The sequence below is a fragment of the Myotis myotis genome, unplaced genomic scaffold (assembly GCF_014108235.1).
Source record: "Myotis myotis isolate mMyoMyo1 unplaced genomic scaffold, mMyoMyo1.p scaffold_m19_p_11, whole genome shotgun sequence".
NCBI lineage: Eukaryota > Metazoa > Chordata > Mammalia > Chiroptera > Vespertilionidae > Myotis > Myotis myotis.
The window spans coordinates 26,064,734-26,090,587 of record NW_023416315.1 but is presented as its reverse complement, the minus strand read 5'-3'; the positions used below and the strand labels follow the sequence as shown (position 1 = coordinate 26,090,587).

Below are 25,854 nucleotides of genomic sequence, written 5' to 3'. Positions count from 1 at the left end.
TTTTCAGCATCTCAAAAGACGTCTCCAACTTGTTCATGTACTGTTCTCAAGCTTCTACCATGTCCTTCATGGAGGATGCTCTCCCTAGCAATAAGAGTGACCTCCTGGATTCCAATCCAGTCGAGAACTGGAAGCCTTATGGCAGTTGATTTTTCTGTAGCATTTGACCTTCTGAATAACTCCTTCCTTTTAGAAATGTTTCAGCTCTTTTGGTTTCTATTAGTGAGCCTCTAGTATCATTGTTCTCTTGCTCCACTGACCATCCTGTCTCAGCCTTCAATTGTTATGTTTCCCAGATTACTCTTCTTGGCCGTATTCTATAATCCTCCTAAATATTCCCCCATGGAATGCCCATGACTTTATATACCATCTTGTATATCTTTACTCCCAAGTCTATAGTAAGATTTCTACTTCTCTTTTAGGCTTCAAACCTATACTTCCAACTACCTTCTGGATAGCTCTGGCTTAGGGATGGGCTTGGCCAATAGTATGTCTTGATAGGAAATCAGAAAAGTGGAAAAGAATGAAGTAGGGATAGTTATTATTTTGTCCCTACCCTGCGGTGTAGTGTTATCAACTATAGTCACCATTTTATACTTTAGATCCTCAGGTTTATTCATCTTATTAAAACTCTTAATTTTAGTCTTTAAACTTCACTCACACCTGCACTTTGCCCCCACATCTGCCACTCCTCCATTCTGGTACCAAGCTTAATCTTTCTGGCCCTGTTTACTCGGCTGCTCTGGGTTCTTTTAGGTCTCAGGATGACCAAGCCTTGAGGAAACTTCTTGTGTTCTACTTCAAAAGCTTTAATCACTCACTTAACCTAGCATGTCCTACCAAGAACTGTATCTCTATGAATCCTGCTTAGTCTTAAGGATTAGGTTCCTGGTTAGCAAAATTGATTTTCACCTTCCTCAAAACATAAATGTATGTGTCTTCTAATAGTTCCTTGAATCTTCTGTCTTAGGGCCTAAATATATAAGGAAAGAACAAGAAAGAATAAGGTTTGGGGATGATTTTTCAAGCTCTGGTATCTTTCTAAAGGAAGGTCGTGAGGCAATTGCCTCAAGTCGGTACTTCTCTCCCTTCTCTAGAAATATATTGTTTGATATCTGGGTAAAATATTTAAGATGAACCTTTAAGTTCTTCAAAGTTGTGTTATATTTTATCCGTTAATACTTTAAAGAGTATTTATAAGTAGTTCCTTAAAGATGCTAGGCCTAATGTCGTACTGAACATTGCATGTAAATGATAAAATCTGATGTTGATTAGTATCTTATACTGTCTTTGGTGTCCACAATAGACAGTCATATTATTATATAGTTCCAGGACCACAAAACAACTGGTCAGGGTCTAGTTTCATAAAAATAAATTGTTTTAATGAGAGAGAAGCTATTATAATTCTAAATGACTTTCTGCAGGCAAAATAAAACACAGAGAGAAGAGGCACGATGGAAACTGGTGAGGGACAGGATACAGAGCAGGTAACAGGTAATTACTATTTGGTGAAAGGAATTGTGAAAAGATTGTGTAATTTTACTTACGTCACATCCCATTAGCCATCATGTAGTTCCTACTGCTTTGATACTGAATGTTCAGTTGATCCCAAGGAAACAAAAAGAATCAGAAGCTGGGCACTGCCCGCTTTGTCCATGAGACAGACACTAGGAAGGGATTGCAAACTTAAATGTCTACAGGACTCAGGCACTTAACATGTATGAACAAACCCAGCCTAGGTATATGAAAAGCAGTATCATACTCGCAGTGAGAAATGGAAACTAACTCAAATATACAGCTGAGTGTAGTGAGGAGTCTGGCAACTAGAGAGCCTGGGTTCCTTCTTATGTGGCAGCAGTCATGCAGTTCAGCTCACTGCCTTGCAGAAATGTAGGCCCAGCTGTGCCCAATATTGTGATTGTTCAAGAGAAGCTGAAAGTAGGCTTTTATGAAATCTTCTGATTTTTTTTTGATTTTTTTAAAAATATATTTTATTGATTTTTTACAGAGAGGAAGGGAGAGAGATAGAGAGTTAGAAACATTGATGGGAGAGAAACATCGATCAGCCGCCTCCTGCACATCTCCCACTGGGGATGTGCCCGCAGCCCAGGTACATGCCCCCGACCGGAATCGAACCTGGGACCCCTCAGTCCGCAGGTCAGGTCGACGCTCTATCCACTGAGCCAAACCGGTTTCGGCGAAATCTTCTGATTTTAATAAAATTGGCAAAAATTTATCAATTTTTTGTTGTTAATCCTCACCCAAGGATATTTTTCCATTGATTTTTAGAGAAGGTAGAAGGGAAGGGGAGAGACAGAGAGAGAAACATCAAGGTGAGAGAGGCACAGCAATTGGTTGCCTCCTGCACACACCCAGAACAGGACCAGGATTGAGCCTGTAACCAAGGTACATGCCCTTGACCAGAATAGAATCCTTCAGTCCACAGGCCGATGCTCTATACAAGGAGCCAAACCAGCTAGGTCAGTGGTTCTCAACCTGTGAGTGGTGACCCCTTTGGCGGTCGAATGACCCTTTCACAGGGGTCACCTAAGACCATCCTTCATATCAGATATTTACATTACGATTCATAACAGTAGCAACATTACAGTTATGAGAAAGCAACAAAAATAATTTTATGGTTGGGTCACAACATGAGGATCTATATTTAAAGGGTCAGAAGGTTGAGAACTACTGAGCTAGGGCAAAGCCAACAATTTTTAAACGACTCTATAGGCAGATAGCAAGAGGGCCTAACAAAACTTATATGTTCATATTTCATTCTGAAACTTGTGTTTAACAGTTAGTCAAGAAGATCCAGGAATCCAAGCAAACGAGGGTATATTTGAGAGGCAAGGGACCTTAGCTAGCCGCAATACAAACACTTATTAGGTAAAGGTGTGAAATTTAGACTATGGAGCAATTATTATGTTTCTTTTGCTAATCTTGCCAAGATAGATTATAGCTATGTTAATAAAGCCAATCTCCTTTCTGTTGGCCATCTGATCGCTCTTAAAGTGAAATGTGTTAGATATTTTCCATTTGACCATCCATTTCCCTTCTTTTCCCTTTGTGTCCCAAGATGCTGGCCAGTATAGATTGCATTAAGAGGTTACTTATCTCTGGCTTCCATTGGGATTGGCCCATCTGGGGCATTGGCAGGAGATTGGAGGATAGAAAGAAATTGACATCGGGACTTTTATTTGCCCTGCTCTTTCCCTGCTGGTTCTCTGATTGGCTCCCTTCTTCCTATCTGGAGACTGTCTTTATACAGCTCCCTGTGCCCTCTGTGCGTGTATTCCTTGCAATACTACCTCTTCTTGACCCTTCAAGCCAAGGGTACTAACGACTTCCCACTGTTATATGCCCTATCACTTGTTCCCTTCCATAAAACCTTCCCTGTAGGTTTTAATTACCCAGCTTAACTACTTTCCATTTCCTGCTTGGAGCCTGCCTTAAGATGCCATTTCCAAGGACATAATCATTCCCCAGGGTTGGGATATTAACTAGGCAAAGTTTCTCATCAACTCATGTAATCCTTATTTTTCTGGGTCCTTCAGAAAAGCAGATGTTTGGCAGGAAGTATCAGAAACTTTGAGAATGTATCAAATTTTAGATCCAGTAACTTCACCTTGGAAATAATTTTCCTAAGAAAAGAATCTTATTTGAGAATTTAAATACAGATTCATGCAAATATGTTTATTAATAAAATGGTCAAAATGATAAACAACCCACCTCCCATTCTAAGAACATGCCAGGTATATTTCATTTGTGCACCAGCTTCCCACTACTTTTTGCTTTCTTTATGCCTGAGGGTCCAGCCTTTCTGGACTCCATCTATGGCTCCAAACCTTTGGCTTAGGGATGGGTTTGACCAATAGTGTGTCTTGATAGGAAATCAGAAAAGTGGAAAAGAATGAAGTAGGGGTAGTTTATTTCAGACTTGCTATGACTCTTGAACAAAGGTGACATAGCTTGTCAGGTGGTATTCACATACTCAATATCTCTGGGGTTCAGTAATGCACCCTTCTTTTGCCCTCTGAAGCTTAAGAATAGTGATATGTGTCCCCACAGTTTCTAACTCAAGGATACAGCACTATCACTAACACCCTGTCCCCATGTTTATAAATAGTCCTTTCATTAATTCTCCTCAAACTACCCAGTTTGAGTATGCCAAAAATCTGGGGGAATCAAGGAGAGTATTTAAGTAAACTGAACAACAAACTCACTAGGGAATTCTATATAATAAAATCCTAATATGCAAATTGCCTGAACAGCAGAATGACTGATGGCTATGATGCGCACTGACCACCAGGGGGCAGATGCTCAATGCAGGAGCTGCCCCCTGGTGGTCAGTGCACTCCCACAGGGGAAGCGCCACTCAGCCAGAAGCTAGGCTCACGGCTGGCGAGCACAGCGGCAGTGGCAGGAGCCTCTCCTGCCTCGGCTGCAGGTGGACAGTAAGGAGCAAGGGGTCCTGGACTGCAAGAGACCTGGACTGTGAGAGGGTGCAGGCCAGGCTAAGGAACACACCCCCCCCGCCCCGCCCAGTGCACGAATTTCTATGTTATGTGTTACTATGTACATATATATATATATATGTACATAGTAACACATAACATAGAAAGATACTCATGAAGAATTTATAGGGTGGGGCAAAGTAGATTTACAGTTGCTCATATGGCAAATAATATAAAAATTAATAAAGAATAACACAAGAATAAACTCTGTGTTTAGCATCCTCACAACTATAAACTTATGTTTGCCCCAACCTGCATATTAACAACAAAAATGGTGAATCCAGTATGAGCAAAACTCCATTTTTTAAAAAAACAAATAAAATTCACCGTGAAAATTGCAATATATGCTTCAAATTTACTATACTAAAAACACATTACTTTTTTTAATAAAAACCTTTTTATTTCAGATTACTTAAAAGTGAAAGACACTGTAGTTATGCCTAGAGGAATTCAGAAAGCTTTTATAGGCATGTCATTATAAATGATTCTTGACAATCAAACAGGACAAATGAGAAGGAAAGGGGGGAAAATCATGTCAGCTGAGATGAGGTTAAAACCAATGAAAAGGCAAGGGAAAGTGCTTATAAAAAATCAGTTTCTGTTCTGTAGAGCAGGGTAGATGGAGTTGGCCAGAGGGAAGGAAGATATCGTGGAAAATAATACTGGAAATACGATGTGGGGCCAGAATATTTATGGTTTCATAGCTGATGCGAAGGGCCTGCAGAAAAATTGGGGGAAAAGCATAAGATAAGCCATAGAAAGTTGTTGTTGTTTTCTTAAGGATAAGGTTAGATTTGTGTCTCAGAAGAAAACTCTCCTGGCAATGTGGGGATGTTCAAAAAAAAGGAAAAGTCTGAACTAAGGGAGCAATAAAATATTTAAATAGAAACGAAAAGACTAGAGACCTTTCACTGAGGTGGGTTTAATGTAATTTGTTAACTAATAAAAGACAGGGGTTAGGCAGCATACATCCCTAAGACAGAACAACAATACCCAGGACACACTGAAAAACTTAATAATCTCTGCTACTTTAACTTGAAAAGGTTTCAATTGATGGAAAATATCAATCACATTTTTGTTGTGATTGCATATCATACTGAAATGTGCATCTTTAGAAAAATATTCTTATATTTATGAATTTTAGAGGACAAACTTCACAGACATAAGATTAGTGTTTCAAATACTTTAAAGATTTTATTACATGTTGCCAACTGATTGCAAGAAAGCCAATTTACCATTCCACTATAAATGAGTTCCTATTTCAACCCTCTATTGTTAGCATTAAGTACTGTCATTTTGAAGTTTGTTTAATGGGTAAGTCTTTCATCTCAGTTTTAAAATTAATATTTTTAAAAACTGGTGAAGCTGAACTTTTCCCAGGTTTTAAGTATTTGTAGTCCCTATCCTTGAATAATATGCTCATGCTCTTTGCCCATTTATCTACTGGAGACGTCTTCTGATTTAGTTGTAGGAACATGTTCTATGGTATGTACTTTTATCTGCTTCTGAAATATTTATAAACATCTAAGTTTTAAAGAAATCATCAAATTTGTTCATCTGTTCTTTAAAATTGGATAAATCATTTTCACATTTAGAAAAAGTTTTATTCATAATAAAAATTATATATATATATATATATATATATATATATATATATATATAGTTTTATACTAAGCCCTTTAATCCATCATGAATGTATTTTGGTATAAAGTAACTTTCTAAATTAATGTGTTTTATAAGTAGCTAATTATTGTCCCAACAGCATTTATTAAATTATTTATTCCTTCTGCATTGATTTCAAAGTATATTTTGTGTAATGTTAAATTATTACTGATATTAGAATATATTTCTGACCTATTCTATTTACCAACTTAGTCATCTATTTTTATTATTACATATTACTTCTAAGTAAAATAATATCTTTGAGAAAAGACTGAGTTTTACTGATGCTTGTATTTTCCATAGGACCTATCACTTTACACATACTAAATGTTCAATAAATATTTACATATTTATTAAATGGATGTTTAAATTGAATATCCTATGCCTAATTTACAAAGAATTTCCTCACTATGTTAAAAGGTCACATTCTTCAAGGTGAAACATGAAGTAATTTTGAAATTGGAGAAGGGGGCTGAAAATGGAAGCATTCCAAGAATAAAAATACCATGTGAATTTGATTAGAATAATTTAAAATTTGTAATGACTTCATTCTCCAGAGGCAATGTGATCATGAGAAAATGCTGAAAGGGGGAATGTTAGTCGTGGACTCACTGTGAGTTATTGAAGTTTGCAAAGACCTTTAACAGTATAATGATGTGCAAATCAGTTCACATACCACCATGGCTCAACAGATGAACTATGTCAATAGTGAAATGTTGTATTTATAATGTCTGCTGATACCTTTAGTTGAGAGAACTAGTCGTGGATCCTTAAAATTGCTACACATTCAGAGTACTGAGCAATAAAGTAGTAATTTTTAAAACATATATATTTACTTAACCTCCTGACTACATATAAGTTTAAACATGTTAAATTGTAAATAAAAGGCAGTATTAAGTATGTCATCTCTATCATGTACAAATTAGTAAAGCTTTTATGTCAAACTGTACAAGGATGACTTCAGGCCAAAACGATTGTGGAACAATTTGCTTTGATTAAGGAGACATAAAACTAGACTGTCATAAAGAATGCTAGGATTACAGGCTTCTATATAAAGACATGCTCATTACATCTATCAATGTGGGTAAAGAATTGTATAGTTACCAGAAAAGGAAAGTTATGTATTAAGCAAAGCAAAGATATTTGATGTTATTTTTATGACAATATGGAAGTCTTGAAATAAGCATTTATGCATTTTCAATGTTGTTTATAGTATGAAATTTAAATAATCTAAATTAGCATTGCAAAAACCTTTGAGAAAAAATATGGTGAATTCTATAATGTTGCATTAATGACCTCCACTTTGATTCTCACAGTAATCTTATTTGGTAGTGTGTGTGTGTGTGTGTGTGTGTGTGTGTGTGTGTGTTTCATAGACTATTTTTTTAGAGTAGTTTTAGGTTCACAGCAAAATTGAATACAGAGTTCCCATATGCCTCCTACTCCTCCACACATATAGCCTCCTCCACTGTCAACATCCCATAAAAGCAGTATTGTAACAATGAATGAACCTACAATGACACATCATTATCACTCAAAGGCCATAGTTTACAGTAGAATTCAGTCTTGATGTTGTACATTCTATGGGTTTTGACAAATGTACAATGACATGTATCCACCACTGTAGTATTATAGAGTAGTTTCACTGCCCTAAAAATCCCGTGCTCCATTGATTTATCCCTATCACCCTTACTCTGGCAAACATCTTCACTATCTCTTTATTTTTTGCCTTTTCCAGAATGTCATGTAATTAGAAGCATATAGTATGTAGCCTTTTTCACATTGGGTTATATTCTTTAGCAATATGCATTTAAGTTCCTCCATGTTTTTTATGGCTTGCTAACTCATTTCTTTCTGGTGCTCAATAACATTCCATTGTCTGGATGTACCACAGTTCATTATCCATTCACCTATGAAAGGACATCTTGGTTGCTTCCAAGTTTGGGCCATTATGAATAAAGATTCTATTTTTGTGTGGATATAAGTTTTCAACTCCTTTGGATAAACACCAAGGAGAGCAATTGCTAGATTATATGGTAGGTGTTTAGTGTTATAAGAAACCACAAAAGTCTTCCTAAGTGACTATACAATTTTGCATTCCCACTAGCAATGAATGAGAGTTTCTGTTTTTCCCTATCCTCACCAGCATTTGGTGCTATTAATGTTTTGGATTTTGGCCATTCTAATAGAAGTGTAGTGCTATTTTGGTATTTTACTTTATTTTTTGTTAATCCTCACCTGAGGATATTTTTCCATTGATTTTTAGAGAGAATGGAAGGGAGAGGGAGGGAGAGACAGAGAGAAATACCAATGTGAGAGAGACACATCGATTGGTTGCCTCTTGCCCACACCCAGACCAGGGCTGAGGAAACCGCAACAAGGTACGTGCCCTTGACCGGAATCGAACTCAGGACCCTTCATTCCGCTGGCTGATGCTCCAGCCTCTGAGCCAAACCAGCTAGGGAAGTATCTTGGTATTTAATTTTCGATTCTGGTAGTTATTTTAATTTCATCATTGTATAAATAAATAAACCGAGGCACAAGGAGTTAAATAATTTTCTCATGGTTCTACAGCTAATAAATAGCAGGTTCAAAATTAATATTTTTCAGACTCCAAAGCCGTAGTGCTTTTTATTCTCTGGGTTGCCTTATTGCTAGACAAGAATAAAATTCAAACTCACACATGGAGGACACCAGAGAGTAGTTTCCAGGCTCCTTAATTACTTGTCTTCATTAGGTTCCTCTAGATTCTAGAAGACCCTGAGACAAGGAAATACCAGGAAGCAGTGGGGAAATGAGGGAGGGAAAGGCATCCAATAGAGGATATGCTTGAATACAGTTATCACTGTGAGCGATTGCACTTACTCCTATAAGGAACCTGGGACAAAGGGGCTCAACTTTCCTCAAAATGTATTGTGTGATGGTACCAGTCCTTGAACTGTTTGAGACTGGTTCAGTATAAAGAATGTATAAAAAGTAAAAGTAAATATTTAGAAACTTTTATAACAATTTGATACTTTTATGACACTCATTTTTTTTTAATAAAAATAATTCAACATCATTTATTGTCATCTGGTAGTAACATAAGGGTATTGTAAGCCAATATGAATAAACAGGTAAGAACTATTCTCCCAACAAAGGACACCTATAAAACTATATTGCTTTTCAATAATTTCTCACTTCATTACATCACTTGTAGGAGGAGACACTTTGGAGCAGAGCAATATTATCTCCTTTTAGCATGATTCGACCTATTGTTTTCTTGACTTTGTTTTAGAATGAATCTCTTCTGCATCATCTAATACAAGGTTCATATACTCATCAAAAGCAATGATACAGCCTTCTATCCACATATTCACTTGCTCATAAAGCCACACCTGAATCCGATATCTATTTTGCAAGTATCTGAAGATGACATTTATGGGCTGCACCATCACCTTCTGCACCTTTTGGCCTTGGCCACGGTACGCCATGGTGAAAGCTAACAAAGACCACACTAAGCCGTGTGCCCCCTCAGAGCCACTTCTGGAATAAAGATGACAGCCATTTTTTTATAATTCATTTTTTAAAGTAACAATTCATGATGGACTGAAAATAAAACACTGGTCCAACAATAGTGTGAGATACACTGGTGTAGAACACAAGACCCAAGGTGGTGCCAAAGAAGGAGCCAGGGAGCTAGGGTACTTATACCCCACTTCCTGTCCGGCCGGTCCTTAGTTGAGAAGTGTTCATTCCCCTGCACTTCTAGCTGTGTGGAATGAAGCAGTGTGCCTGAAGGGACACGGGGAGGAGGGGGAGTGGCGGGGTGGGGGTGGGGGGTGGGGTCAACAAAGCATCTGTTGCAGACTTGGTCAATAAATAACGTAAATTAAAAAATTAGTTCAGATACCACATCTCTATAATCATTCTGATAATGAGTTAAAGGCTAAATAAGCATTAGTTTGCTGCATGCTATGGAAGGATAACACAAAGCTAGGATGAAACTATGCATAGATAAAATGTTTTATTCAAAAGTACCTATGAAGATAACTAGAACTGCTAACCAAAGCATGGGTTAGTGGGCAGGGTAGCTAAATTAAAGCTGCATCATTACCCAAAATCCAACCGTAATGAAAAGCTGTAGCATGTGGAAATTGGGATATGTGAGTAATGAGTGTTTGTCACTTTGCAAGGCTCCCTTCATTAACCTAAGACAATTTTATGTCATGTTATTGGGAAACAGATTTTCCACTGAGAAAGCCAAAGAGAAGAGCTCCTCTTCTTCACACTCCACCCCTAGTAAGCCAAGGGACTGGTAAGTGACCAAGGTTCTGAAAATTAGACATTCCCAACCAGGATTGTGAAACTTGGAACCAGCTGTCCAAAAATGAAGGGATGATTAGAAAGCATTATCGCTACCTGGCCAATACTGCTATTGCTTATACCTCCTCCCTTGGTTTCTGGCCTTTTCAATCCTGGTCACTCAGCCTCCTGCTGATTCTAGAAATTCCCAATTTTCTTCCAATAATTTCCTTTTTTACTTATGGCCAATACTGCTATTTACTTATGGCAGACGCAGTCTGACTCTGTTACTTGAAACCAAAAGTCATCATTGATATGAGATGATAGAGAAGAAATCAGAGCTCTGATTCCTGCTGCTCAGTAATTCTCCTGAAGTGAGGTCAGTCTCCTCACCAACTTGGTTTTTAGTTTCCACATTTGTAAAGTAGGATTAAGTCCCACCACTGTACTTTATAGAAAACTAGCCTGTGAAATGTTCCCCGAATAAAGGGTTCTTCCTTTGAAGAATCCAATTGCATTCCGGCCTGTTTAAGTTTCTGGAAAAATCCTCCAGTAAATGATTTCACTTATCTTTAACCCAGCACTTCCCGAACTTAATTATGTAAGTTTTATAGCCTAAAACACTAATATCTCAGAGTTAATCATCCACAGAATAACCTGGGAAGAGAACTGGCTCCAGCAATTCATTTTTCTTTGACTTTGCACCTGATACTGATGTTTGTCCATAATCACACAGGGGGCCTTTCAGGAATCTCTGTATTAATCCATTATGGGAGAGGTTCTTAAACCTCAGCGCATAAAGAACCATTTTAGAAAGTCATAATAATGCACACCAGATCTACAAAGCCAGAAACTCCTGAAATAGAACTAAGGAATCACTCTATAGATAGTTATGTTGGAGGCAGTGTTCAGTCCACAGTATGAAGAACAGTAATTTACGTAATATTTCAGTGAAAAGTAACTTTTACTGGCTTATATTCCTTATCATTGGAAGAAGCTTGAAGTCATAGTCACAATAACACATCTCAAAGGCTGGGCTGTTTCATCATCTCCTAAGAGCTATGGATGAAACAAGCTTATAGACAACTTGTGAATATCTGTTAAACCTATTAAATATCTCTGATACCAATTTCTGATACAGATGATCCCAACTTACGATGAAGCAACTTACAATTTTTTTTTATTTTACAACTTTGTGAGAGCAACATGAATTCAATAGAAACCATACTCCAAATTTTGAATTTTAATCTTTCCTTGGCTAGTGATATGCACAGTATGATACTCTCTTATGATGCTGGACAGTGGCAGCCAGCCATAGCTTGAACTCAGCCACACCATCACAAGGGTAAACAAATGATACTCCACAGTGTATTCATTGTGTTAGGTGATTTTGCCCAACTGGCTAATGTTAGTGTTCTGAGCATGCTTAAAATAGACTAGGCTGAACTATGATATTCAGTAGGTTAGGTGTATGAAATGCATTTTTGACATGGTATTTTCAACTTACGATGGTTTTATCAGGACATACCCTTATCATAAATTGAGGAGCATCTGTAATATTAAAATGTGGATATGGTTTTAGCTGTAACTATGAGGTCAATAATTTGGACAAAATCTACTTAAAAGGCTGAATACACAGGAAAAGGGCAGTCTCCCAGCTGTTTCTCTCATTCCTGTGATTCCTCTATAGCTTATTCATTCTCACCATAAACTGAGTTAGTGAGAAATCAAGGTTAAAGTAGTAGGAAAGAAACTTAATTCATCTAATTTTATGACTTATTAACAACTAAAAGAATCTGATGATAGGAAGGCTGGAATGAATAGCTAAAATGTTACTACTTTTACACTATCTGTGAATTTCATTTGCTCTCATTATCACAAATGATGAAAAATTAGCTGTCAGAAATTTCAAAGCAAGACAGCAGAACAACATAAAGACAGGAATTAATCTGGAACATTTTTCTCTCTGTTAGAATTTTTCAGGTAATATGAGGAAGATAATATCACATTTCTTCACAATATTCTGTACATTTTCTTACAGGAAAAAGAATGAATTGTGGTGACCGGTGGCATTTATTAAAAACAAGGAAACTTTTTGTTCTAGGCCACTAGTTATATTTACTGTAAGAAAACTCTACAGATTATTTGCAGAACTCGAGAGAATTCACTTTTAACGTTATAGCCCAAAATTTACAGATAACTTGTTTGTAAATAACTTACAAGGATCACAGCCTCACAACTGGGATATTCTGTTTTATTTTATTTTGATAACCGGATTATAACCTTTTTGAAACTGGGAAGTGGTAATAAATGATGCTGTGCTTTTTCTCCAACAACTCCATAAAAGTGGCATCCCGACATATATTTGCCTGGGCTTCATAAAACAAAATGTGGAAGTCTTTCTTTACAATATAGAATGCACATCACATACACCCTTATAGGGATTATGGCTTTTTTTCTTTATTATAGCACTGCACTGTCTCAAGGGTGGCTGCATTCCTTTGGACTGTGAAATAATCTCTGGAAAATATACATGCTACCCCACTGAAGAGTACTAATTAGAGTTTGAATATGTTCATTTTGTGTTCAAATTTCAAGTCCTCTTCCCCATCCAGCCACTTCTCAGGCCTTTCCTTTAAGACCACGAAAAGCAAAACTAGAGTTGTTCCAAGTTGGAACTAAGGAAAGAAAATAAATAATGAAGCTGAGCTGGATTTCACTGTACATATTTAGAGTACATTGCCTATAGTGGAACTGTGCTTACAAGTACCAGTTTTTCAGGTTTGAATTATTCATTTGGGCTCTCAAAAAAAAACACACACACAAAAAAAAACCTGCTTTGTAGATCCAGGGCACTTGTAATTTTCCAACTGGGTTCCTGGTCTGCTTAGCTAATTCTGTGGGCTTCAATGTGCAGTCCACACCTGAAAAGGGGGAGTTTCAATGTTGTGGTTTATTAATCAGGTACTTTCCATTCACTCAGTTAACAAACAGAAAACAGAAAGAAAAAAGAGAGAACGCCTCCTACTTATTTTTTACTCCAAATATGGAGACAGAAACTATTAAGCAAGTGAAGAGGGAAACTCCGGCATATTTCACCTTGACCTGGCTGGAGGGGTCTGATGCCGGTAAGGGGAGGCTGCTCTTTGAAAGAGGTTGGCAGGCAGCTAGTGGGAAACAAGAGGTCAGACTTTACCAGGGCGAACCACTCCTGCCCCTAGAGGTAAAAGGGAAGCATCACTCTGGGTCTGATTGGAAACAGTGCCTTGTTTTCAATCCGGAGGACTGCGTTTTCTCCCTCGGCCTAGCCTGTTAGTGACAGGACCCAAGGAGGCGCATGGCTTCCCCCACAGTTGCCCAGCAAAACACCCCTCCCTGCAGGCCCTAAATTTCTGATCTGCAAGCAGCAGAAATGCCATCCCACCTCCCTCCCTCGCTGCTTCTCTCCCCTGTTTCGCCGGCCTTTGTAACTTCTTTGTTCTGTTTATTGGGAAGTTGACTTTTAGGTCAAAAGACCCAAGGTAAACTAGCAAATGCCCAGAGCCACCACCAGACCCTGTAAAGAGCAGGGCTGCCCAGCCCAGGGTTGATGCTCCGAGTGGAGGAGCCACGAGAAATTTCAGCCAGCAGCTGCTAGTGCAGCTCCTGCAGACTGGAAACTCCGGCATATTTCACCTTAATCTGGTTGGACGGATCACCTCTCCAAGTGTTGGGGAGACGCGGGACAGTCTTGGGGTGGGGCAAAGGATGAGCTCCTGACTGCAAGCAAAGTAGGCAGCGAGCGCTCCCAGAACAGAGGGTGTTGGAGGTGGGGTGAGGCTCCGGGACTCCGCTCTGCAGGCGGCAGCTGCAGAGCACTGAGTATCTCCAAACAAAGGAGTGCGCAGAGCCCGGGGCGAGAGGCTGGGGTTTGCGCGCAGCTGCCGCTTGCGCTGAGCCAGCCTCTGCACCCGGTAGGCGAGCGTTAGGGAGCAGGAATTCGGGGAGGAGAAGGAAAAGAACAGGGCGTGCGATTCCTGTTGTGCGGCTACACTTCAGGAGTTCTTGTGAACTATGGGAATGGCAACCATTAGAGTCAAGGGGGAGAGAAAGAGCTGGAGTGAGCAAAACAAAGAGCGAGTGTGGGCCGCGGTGACTTCATGCCTCACTAATGTCCCGCCCACGCTACTCCGAGCTTTTGCTGTTGCAGCGAGCTGCCTCCGAGCCTCTCGCTGCCGGGGCCGGGCGCTCCATAGCGTGGGGCGGTTTCCTAGCAACTCAGGGCCCTGAGCGCGCCCAACTATCAGCACATAGGGAGTCACCCCCCTACCCCCGGCACCCGCGGGCCCGGGCAGGGCCACACCTCACCGCCCCCCACCAACTGGTCTCCCTCTCATCCTCACGGGGTGCACCCCTGAGCGCGCCAACAGCCTGGGCTCTGGACGGCCGGACATCTGAGCTGTACACTGAGGCCAAGAGAACGAGGGCACGAAGCTCCCGCCCCCCGAGGCCGGGCTTTAGCACCCCCGCAGCGGTGCGCTCCACTCCTACCCAAGCCGGGAGCTGCGATGCCTTGCTCTGAGTCCGCCAGCGCCGAGGGGGACTATTAGGGCGCTCCCGGAGCCGCTTCCCCTGGCTGCTGGCGCCCCAAGCTTCCTCCCGGCCAGCAAGGACGCTGCCACTTCGACTTTGTCCTCTGGTCAACTAACGAGCCTGCAAAGCTGCAACTAAGTGGAGTTGGCCTCCCTGCCCACCTGTGGAAGAAGCTCTCGCTGATTGATGCGACATTGACTTTTTTCCCCTCTGGCGTCCCCTCCCACAGATGCAGCATCACCCAGTGAATGTACATTAGGCTGGTTTTTCCCCCCAGCTTCGGGCTTTGTTTGGGTTTGATTGTGTTTGGCTCTTCGCTAAGCTGATTTATGCAGCAGAATTCCCGTCGGCTGGAGAGAAACAAAAGCTCTTTTCTTTGTCCCAGAGCTGGCTGCGGAGCCCCGCTCGCGTTGCTGCCCCGAGCCTTTGGCAGTCGGAGGAGGTGCTTCTCGCGGAGATTTCGGGGACCCACCGCGCCGAGCTGGGAGGGCCGCAGGGGCCCTGAGATGCCGAGCAGTGCCTGGGCCAGCGTACCTGCACCGCTTCTTCCGAGTCGCGGGGTCCGCCTGCCGGGCCTGCTGGAAACATCCTAGCGACACTTGGTCCGCGGGCCCCAAGGTGCGCCTGGGAGGCGCGAGCGCGCATCCAGAGAGCAGCCAAGCGGCGGGCGCTGTGTGGGCTGCTTTGCATTATGTGCTGCTCGGCCCTGGCTTTTCTTACTGCCGCATTTGTCTGCCTTCAAAACTGCCGGCCCGGTCCTACCCCATTCCTCCGGGCGGCCTGGGTGTTGTCAGTTGTTCTTGGACTGGGCCAAAGTGGTAAGTTGTGTGTGTGTGTGTGTGTGTGTGTGTGTGTTTTGTTTTCTTCTCTTCCTCAAAGGTCTTGCAAGGGTTGAGGAGCAGCATCCCGGCCAGTTAAGTGGCCGGGTGTCAGTCTCCTCCATCTGCCTGTAGAACTTCAGAAGGGTGGTATGTGGCACTATCCCCCATCACATGTGGCCTGAGGGAGGCCAGGTGTCAAGCATGAACGCCCTGGAGCGACATCAATCACTAATTATAAGTGGGGATACTGTGTGTTGCTCCTGGATGTTGGGAAAGCAGTAATAGAATGGACGTTTGGAAGTGTGGACAGTGGTATTTACAGAAGCCAGTTTAGGGGTTCTGCCCCATCCTTGAAGGCATCCTTAAAGATGCTCCACATCTTTCTAGCATGTGGGTCTAATAACTAGCCTGTATCTGATTCAAGGCTGAGGATAAATGGGTGTAACAGGAGTGAGTCTTCTGTTTTTTGGGGACATGAAGGAAAAGGATGGCAGCATAGAAGTTTCTTCTGTCACAGTGCTCAGCCTGAATGAATTAAAAGTGCAAAAGCATTTTGGCATTTTTGAATTATATGCAAATGTTAGGTGACATTACTAGGTTACTAGCAAACACAGTATAAGTAATAGTAATAATCATCAATTTAGGATGCGTTCTTACTGGTTTTATACATAAGCAAAACACTTATTTTTGCCAAGGCAATGATTATTGCTGCAGTTTATTTTTTAATTTACTTTATCTGTGTGTGGCCATCCAGTCCTTAAATTCTATTAGAGCCTTTCTCTGACCTCTCCTGTTGAAGGAGAATTATAATTGTTTTGTAGACCAAAATTTTCTCCAATGCTTTGAACTGGTGTGCCAAGTTTCTGCCTGAAGCTAATTAAAATGGTCAAGTCATAACCTTATAAATAAGGGTTTCTAATGGAAACATCCAGCTAGCTTCACTTATTGGTTGCTTATATAGTTGTCTCATATGTGTTTCAAAAGGAATTTACCCACTTATGTGAAATGAGAGCAATTAGAGTAAATTTTTATCTTGTGGTTATTTTTTGCCTTATGTGTTGATTTAAAAATAAGTGAAACTTAAGGCAAAGGAAAGCATAACATTCATTATCAATTATCTCTTAAGTGGAACATGCATTTGTTACAGAAAATTTTCCACTGAGCATAATTCCATCCTGTATTAATAAGTGACATAGTGTTTTTCTAGATTTAGTAAACAGATACACAATAGTAAAATGACCAAAATTGTGTCAACAGCATATATTATGTCCCCAATTTGTAGGCGAAGGAAAAAGTCCTACTTGCCTCTAGAATTTGTTAATAATAGTAATAATTTTTATTCATTGGGCTTGTGATGATTAGTCAAGTTCTCCTGTAATAGCAATGCATTTCCAGTCAGTAACTATAACTGACTTGAAGCAAATATTATGAATGGGCTCCCTTGCACCTGCTGTTGTGAAAAGGGAATGCTTATCTGAAATCAGAACAAGGCATCTTTTTCCCAGCCTCTGTCAATATACAAAGGTTTCTCATGTATACTGGTTTGCATTGCAGTTAAAAACATGCAAAAAATTTAAATTATAGCCAGCACAACTCAGAAAATTAGAGATCAGCATAAACTGTTGTACTTTTGTGATATAGCTACAAGGCTCAAATTATATGTCTTCACAGTGCAAATTAGACGCTTAAAGCAGAATAGAAATTTAGGTATCAGTTACAAAGGAAATCTTGTTCCCTTGCTCAGTAGTTTACACCAAGGAATCGTTGAGGGCATTAGAGCCATACAAAAGAAACCATAAGCTGCACAACAACATACCTTTGGGTTTAGTTTTTGAAGTAGAATGTATAGGTCCCAAATTACATAGTGAACTTTTGTTAATGAATATATCACGAGTAAGAAGAATGCTACTAATAAAATCTGAATATTCTTCTGATCTAGGAAATTTATTGGACTTTGTTATTCAGTTTTCCCTGGTGGAAATTACTGACAATTCTTGTAACAATAACACTAAAGAGTGATTAATGAGTAACTGGAATACACTAAAGCAGGGGTCCTCAAACTTTTTAAACAGGGGCCCAGTTCACTGTCCCTCAGACCACTGGAGGGCCGGACTATAGTTTAAAAAAAAACTGTGAACAAATTCCTATGCACACTGCACATATCTTATTTTGAAGTAAAAAAACAAAACGGAAACAAATACAATATTTGTATTTGCATGTGGCCCGCGGGCCGTAGTTTGAGGACCCCTTGCACTAAAGAATACCTAGTGGTTACTATTTGAAGACTTAAGGTAGCAACACTGTTGTTTCTACATTTGCTACTTTTGAAAGGTTAGAAACTTTTTAAAAATATGTTTTTATTGATTTGAGGGAGAGGGAGAGAGAGAGAGATATGAGAGAAACATCAATCTGTTGCCTCCCATACAGAACCCGCAACCTGGGCATGTGCACTGACCAGGAATCGAACCTTATGTGATTTCACCTTCTGTGTATAATCAACTATTTATTCTTTTAAGTAATAACCAACTAGATTATCATTGTTTTTTAACTGTAGTATTACTTTACCTCAGAACATATTCTGTAACATAAGTGTTCTTAAGTATTTTTATGGTTACCTAAAGTGAGAAGATGTTTAAGAGAACCAAGCCTTTGTTTAAGAGAACCAAGTCTCAAATTATTTGTGCAACAGGAATCCAAATTAATTCTATCTTAAAGCAACTGAGACACCTTCTGAGTAAAAAATAAGTTTGTATTGTATATAAAAGCAAAATAACTGATAAGATTAGAAAAAGCCAAAAAAATTCCTGTGCCCCCAAATATTTACCTGTTACCAAATTATCTAAAATTTCACCATTTAATGGATTTATTTAGATTAAGCATGGTATTGACACTATGTTTCTTCTAATGTTTAGCTTTATATTATGGGAATTTTGAAACACATGCAGAAGAAGAGATAATGGTATAAGGAATTGCCATATACCCATCACCCAGCTTTAAAATGAACTATCAACTCAGAGCCAACTTTTTTTTCTCTCTCTCCCTACCCAGTTTATCTCTTTTCCCCAACGAGATTATTTTGAAGTAATTGCTTATATAATTTTATCCTAAATATTTCTGTAAATTAAAATACTACTGGAGAAGTAACACACTCATTAATCCCAGGGCATGAATTGTTTTAGCTGAATTTTAGGGCCACAAGATTTTTCATTATCTTTCATGGGAGGAATGCAGAAGTGAGGGCCTGGAGCAAAGACAATTTTAACCACTTACTTTTCAATGGTTCTGTTATGGCTCCATTAAAAATATTTTTCTTAAAATATGCCTATGTAACAGGCTTTTTGACATGCATGTATATGAAGAAGGAAAAAACATCAATGCATCTACTTCCCCAACTAAATGCTAATTTCTTTAACCCAATGGAATCACAGAAAGTATACCTTGTTAGGGTTTGTTGGAGGGGTTGTTATCTTGAATCATCATTTCTTCTCCTCTCTACTGGATCACTTACAGCGTATGCATATCCATACACGCTGTAGTATCCCTCTGCTATTTCTCACTCTCTGCTATAGCCAAAATTCTTGAAAGAGCTGTCATACTTGCTGTCTCCAATTCTCCTCACCTGCCTGTTGAAACCTTTGCAATCAGGCTTTATTTATCACCTCTCCCAGTATCTATTCTGTTAAAAACACAGTGAGCTCTCTATTGCCAAATCCCAGGGCCAAGCCACAGTCTTCATCCTATTATCTGTCAGTAAGTTAACACTGTTGACCACTCCCTCCTTCAAAGCACTTCTTTCATGGACCCACATGCTCTTGGTTTAAGCTCCTTCTCTATCTCTGGTGTCAGTTCTTCATGTCCCAACCTCCAAATGTAGGAGTGGCTCAGGACTCAGTCCTTGGACTGGACTTTCTCTTATAGCTATTTATTAAGTCCTCAGGTGGACTAACCCAGTTTTGGGTCTTAAGTACCATTTCTATGATGACAACTTCGGTCCTGACCTCTTATCTAATCTTCAGATGGTATAGCAAACTTATTCAACATCTCCACTGTATGTCTAAAGGCAGAATTATCCTAACATATCTCCAAATTTCTCCTTCAAGCTTGCACCTTTCATACTCTTCCTCATGTGAGTAGGTGGTAAATCAGTCTTCCTGTAGTTCAGGGTAACACTTTGGTGGCATCCTTGATCTATTTAATTCACACTAGAATTTGCACTTTAAGAACTATCCTTTCTAATAAAGAGTGAATATGCTAATTGACCCTCATACATCACAAAGATGGCGGCACCCACAGGCAATAAGGAGGGAATATGCTAATCCACTGCCCCACCCCCAAAGATGGCGGCACCCACAGCCAATAAGGAGGAAATATGCTAATTGACTGTCACACCCTCAAAGATGGCAGTGCCCACAGCCACAAGATGGCCGGCATGGAAGGGCAGTTTGGGGCGACTGGGCCAGCAGGGGAGGGTAGTTGGGGGTGACCGGGCCGGCAGGGGGCAGTTGGGGGCGATTGGGCTGGCAGGGGTGCAGTTAGGCGTTGATCAGGCTGGCAGGAGAGTGGTTAGGGGGTGATCAGGCTAGCAGGCAGAAGCGGTTAGGGGCAATCAGGCAGGCAGGCAGGCAAGCAATTGGGAGCCAGTAGTCCCGGATTGTGAGGGGGATGTCCGACTGCTGGTTTAGGCCCGATCCCACAGGCAGTCAGACATCCCCCAAGGAGTCCCAGATTGGAGAGGGTGCAGGCTGGCTGTGAGACACCCCCCCCCCAGTGCACGAATTTCATGCACCAGGCCTCTAGTAGTTTCCTATAAAAGCAGGTTCTATTATAAATGGTTTAACACAATAATACACTTGTTTTCTGCCTTCTCAGTCCACCCCAGAAAGCAGGCTCTTGACCTTGTAGGCAAATCTTTAGCTAAGATCAAAATAAACACTAATTTTTAATCTACTTTTTACAAATTTGTTTTCTTTCAAAATTTCTGATAATTATTTTCATTGAAAATTAATTATAAAAAGTAATCCTGACCTTTTACCTCAATACGTATTTTAAAACTGATTTATATTTGGGCTATATAAACTGGAATTTGTAGTCTTTTTAAAAATATTTTTTATTGATTTCAGAGAGGAAGGGGGAGAGAGAATCACTGATTGGCTGCCTCTCCTGCACACCCACCACTGGGGATCGAGCCTGCAACCTGGGCATGTGCCCTTGACTGGAATTGAACCCAAGACCCTTCAGTCCACAAGCTGACACTCTATCCATTGAGCCAAACTGGCTAGGTCTGTAGTCATTTTTAACCAAACACTAAGAAAGGTAATAAAAAGACAAACTATTCTAATCCATTTAAATAATTATTCATTCAAATTTTCTTAAACCACTTACATCCTTGTGCCAGGCACTGTTCTGGGTTTGACTATAGTTAATATTTGTGAAGTATTTGCTCTATGCCAGACACCCTCCTGGACATGCTGTATGAAAATAAATATTTTCATGCCCACAACCCTCTGAGGTATATACTCTGATTATTCCCCATTTTGTAGGCAAGTAAATTAATTAAAGAGACATTGAATAACTTCTTCAAGATCTCTTAACTATCAAGTAATGGAACCAGAATTCAGACCTCTGGGGTTGACTCTGCACTCTGAATCACTATTACAAACTATCTTTCAGGGGTAAAGGGATCCCTATCCTTTTCTGCCTCTCCCCACAGGCAAGGAATCCATGAGGCATACCTCTCCAGAGACTTCAAACCTCTTCTAGATCATTTCCAGAATTCTCTGCCCAAATAGTCCAAGACAACTTTCAGGGACATACTATGGTATCACTCTGCCACCCATAGGCCAAAACCCTAGAAAAGGGGAAGTATACAGAACTTGGCCATGCTGGCAGGAATGTCCATGCAGGTAAGTGATAGGCAACTTTTAATATAGGATAAAGCTAGAAGTGAGAAGAAGAGGGGCAGATCAAGGAATGGAGAGTAATCCTTTACACACTGCCCAGTTCTCAACCAGAAATCTGGAGTGTGAAATTCTAAATTCAGACCTAGCCTTCTAGGGCTTTATAAATGTATATTAGGAAAACAGAACTTATTTTACTTACTGGTTTCTTAGCCTGGGTTGTAAATATTTAGTCTTGTTATGCCCACAACAATATGCATTTTTGTTTTGGCCTTAAAAAAGTTAGGAGCAGACTTCCTATTAATTTAAATATTATTGGGAGGTTGACAAGCAATGAAAGCACCAGAGATCATTGCATAAGAACTACCTCATGTCAAGATAGCTCTAACTAAATGCCTTTTATTAAGCTCTTAAGATATATACTGATTACACTGAATTACAGTTTCTTGTAAATGGTGTTATAGTGAGTCTAGTATATGCATATTTTAGATTTAGTTTTATTTTTATAAACTCTTATTAACTTAAAACATGACACAGAAAAGAACATTTTATGGACACAAAGTAGCCAAATTTGGCTGAATCATTCAGCTGTCCTATATTGACTATCTATAAGTACATGAATATGTAGGAAAAAAAAAACTACCATACTGCCTTCAGGGACTAAAAGGACTATTTTTCAATTTAAAAAACCAATGTTAATGTGACCTCCTTTCTGTTTTCACAGTAAATTGCTGTGTGTAAAGGCAGCAATTTGTAAAGGCAGCAGTGTGTAAAGGATTTCTTTAATTTGCATACCAAAGAAAAATGTAATTAAAGTCAAAGTGGATTCTATTGGCATTTTATAATTTAATTAAAACAGTCTTATCTATCAACAAAACTAATAGGGTCAATTTTTGCTCAGAAACTACTAATATTAAACATAAGTTAAAATTATCTTTCCTGAAGTGAGTGAGCCATATAGATATTAGCAAGAAGAGTCAAGATAGAGAAAACAGCAGGCTCAAAGGTCCTGGGGCAGAAATGTGCCTAGAGTATTGGGAAAAGAGCACCAGGGCCAGTGTGAATAGAGAGGAGCAAGAGGGGTGAGTAGGTGAGGGAGGAGATCTGAGGGATTAAGAGCAGAGGGTCAGATCATATTGTGCTGGGTCCACGGAGAGTTCAGTGTGTCCATGAACTAGTTTTGGAAAGGGATTACAGTTGTATTTTCATATCTAACAAAAGATGCATTTGTCTTGCCAAAGACCACCCGATGGTTGAATGCAATTATTCAAGCTAAGCCACCCTAATGTTTCCCAAAAATAAACTTAAATGTGTTGCTTTTTAAAAGGTATTTTTATTATATACTGCATTAGTAAAGAAGTGCATAAATTACTTTAAAAAATTATCTTTACTGAGTTACTTTAAAAGTTTCCCAACTAAAATTAATTTAAGAAGTCAGAGTAAGATAATTGAATTAAAATTGAAATGTTAAATTATGGTGGTCTTAATGGATATATACTCTTAAGATGCTTTTAAAAGATGCTTTTCTTTTGAGCGCTATTAGTCAAAGTACTAAAAGTTCACGTGTAAGATAGCATATAAGGTCTCAAAGACTGGCCTTTCATGCTGGCCTTATCAAGAAGCCAGCCATCATTACTCTAGTGGGTTATCTTTCTTTCCCAGGTATTTTTGTTGTTTTGTTTTCTTTTGTTTTATTCAACAAATACTGTTATATTTGTCAAAGACAGTCTGTTGCCACTCCAGATCAGTATTGGTGCAGTTTGATTAGTCTAGAGAATAGTCTCCAAAATTCACAGTCCCCAGGTAGTTCAGTGGCTGCCAAAGGCTAGTTCAAGCCAAGGTCCAAGGAAGAGACCTAATTTGCAAGTGGAGGAAAAGACTAGTAATGAAAACAGGAAAATGAAGACTAGAAATATGTCTTATTAAGTATGTGAGGTGTGCAGTGGCTTTTTGCCAGGAATGTTTTAGTCTTTTGCATGGTTTTTGGATCCAAGTTCTTTTTACAACAAAAATACTTGATATTTCACGATATGCTGAAGGAAAAATGCAGCCAGAGTTGAGATACTGTTGTTCCATATGCATACATATCAGGGTCCTTTCCTTGAAATTGAACCACGTTTTCCCAGGTACAGAATTTTTTCTGATTTCAGTGAGGGCCAGATATTTAGTATAATTCCCTGGAAACTATTACCAATACTGGGTAGGGAAAGGAGCCTAAGGGAAAGCTTCATCCTTAGGGAATGAGGTATTACTACTATGCTTCAAAGGGACTTCAGAATATTATGAGGTCAAAACGGAGAAAATAATTAAAAGTTCAAAATTCTACAAAATTAGGTTGTCAGGAAGTACCTTAAATGGTGCCAAACTAGGGAATGTCGTTCCTAATTGGCTGCTTGAGTGGAGCTAGGAGGCCAGGCTGGCTACAGCTAGTGTTGTAAAGGTATTCATTAACTGCAGGAGAACAAAGAATGCAGGAAAGTTTCGGGTGTGCTGGAATTGCTGTAGGACTGGCTGTTCTAGTTAGAAACAAAGAACTCATTGTGCAGAACTGTATTATTAGCAGAAAAATGATCTAGCCAGTTTCTTAGTAAAAGGAATACCTCCCAAGGTATTGCTTTACTGCAATGGTTCTCAACCTTCCTAATGCCGCGACCCTTTAATACAGTTCCTCATGTTGTGGTGACCCCCAACCATAAAATTATTTTCATTGCTACTTCATAACTGCAATTTTGCTACTGTTTTGAATCGTAATGTAAATATCTGATATGCAGGATGTATTTTCATTGTTACAAATTGAACATAATTAAAGCATAGTGATTAATCACAAAAACAATATGTAATTATATATATGTTTTCCCATGGTCTTAGGCGACTCCTGTGAAAGGGTTGTTCAACCCCCAAAGGGGTCACGACTCACAGGTTGAGAACCGCTGCTCTATTGTCTTTTTGTGCATTTAGTTTGGATTTTTATGGAATTGAAGTCAAGTAGACCATAATTTGCAAAAGAAAACTTTCTGGAAATGATACCTGGGGCTCAAGTTCCAAGAAAATGTATCTGGAAGACACTAACACTATAAAACACACCCAAGAAGGGAGTCAGTTTCAGGCATCCTGAATTTTGGTTTAAAAGGAGACACAGAGCATGGAACAGACTGTTGCTCTCAGAGGGAAGGTGATGGGTGAGTGTGTGGGTGGTTGTGTGGATGGGAAGAGATAGAAGAACTTCTATGGGTCTATGCATAATAGATAATAGTGTGGTAAGGCCTGGGGCAAGGGGAAGGTTCAGGCTAGAGGGGATCAATGGGGAGGTGATAAATGTTATACTTTAAACAATGAAGATTTTAAAAAATAAAAGGTCTCTTTGGATAAGTGTTTCAACCACAATCACATAGAACCAGAGCACTAAGGTGAGAGCCAATGTACAGAATCACAGTGCCTGACCTCTGAGATTGGTAATGGAAATATGAGGACTAAATCTTATTAGCAGGAGTCCTTAATTCAGAGGAGGTAGAATGCTTGATGCCTCTTAAAGGATCCCAGGCCACAGGATGCTGGTGACATCTGATGGAACTAAGATGAGGTGGGAACAGGGGAGGGAGTTCCTGAGCATGTACCTATGCCCTACTGAGGGCAGCATAGAACAGCTGGAGAATAAAGCCCGGTGCTCCCTGTCAGGGTGCATACAGTGTTGATATACATATCTAGGGCTGACCTTCAGCTACTTAGAGATCAGCACAGCTTTGATGCCAGAGGTCACTGCTCTCTGAGAATATGGTTGCAGACTAGATTACCGGGTGATAGACTTGTTAGAGAAGAAATTGATTTATAGGCATTATGAGAATTCAGATATCGGGGCTTTTTGGACAAATTACTGAATTATTTGGTAGTACAGAAATGTCTGATCAGTTAGAACTATCACTGGGTGTTATATGCCTCTTCCCTACAGTATCAACTTCTAAAATACTCCCTGATAGTATAGCTTTTTTTTTTCCTGCTACACTGGGTACTTAACAATTTCTTTGAGCTTATTTTTTAAAACAAGAAACCCCACATATGGAACCAGGGTTGTCTTGACCCTTTGACTAAATTAGATGCTTCTAA

At 39.7% G+C, this 25,854-nt stretch overlaps 1 protein-coding gene, 1 long non-coding RNA gene and 1 pseudogene across 5 annotated transcripts in view; 1 reads left to right on the top strand and 2 right to left on the bottom strand.

Annotated features, from left to right (window-relative positions):
- Positions 1-4,895: 4,895 nt before the first annotated feature.
- On the bottom strand, positions 4,896-14,364 carry LOC118666146. Its single transcript, XR_004970864.1, has 3 exons — positions 14,139-14,364; positions 13,298-13,387; positions 4,896-5,235 (listed from the first exon to the last, which is right to left on the bottom strand). It is a non-coding gene; the product is annotated as an uncharacterized LOC118666146 (long non-coding RNA).
- On the bottom strand, positions 9,066-9,913 carry LOC118666145 (annotated as a pseudogene).
- Positions 14,365-14,449: 85 nt separating the features above from the next.
- The window catches only part of ITGB8 (integrin subunit beta 8), an 85,802-nt gene continuing 74,397 nt past the window's right edge, over positions 14,450-25,854 (top strand). For 2 of the 4 annotated variants that reach the window (XM_036327950.1, XM_036327949.1), the window contains exon 1: positions 14,450-15,853. In XM_036327950.1, coding sequence (XP_036183843.1) covers positions 15,727-15,853 — 127 coding nt within the window. In that variant the 5' untranslated portion in view covers positions 14,450-15,726. The remainder of the gene's footprint in view (positions 15,854-25,854) is intronic. The other 2 variants (XM_036327952.1, XM_036327953.1) reach the window with 2 other exon arrangements.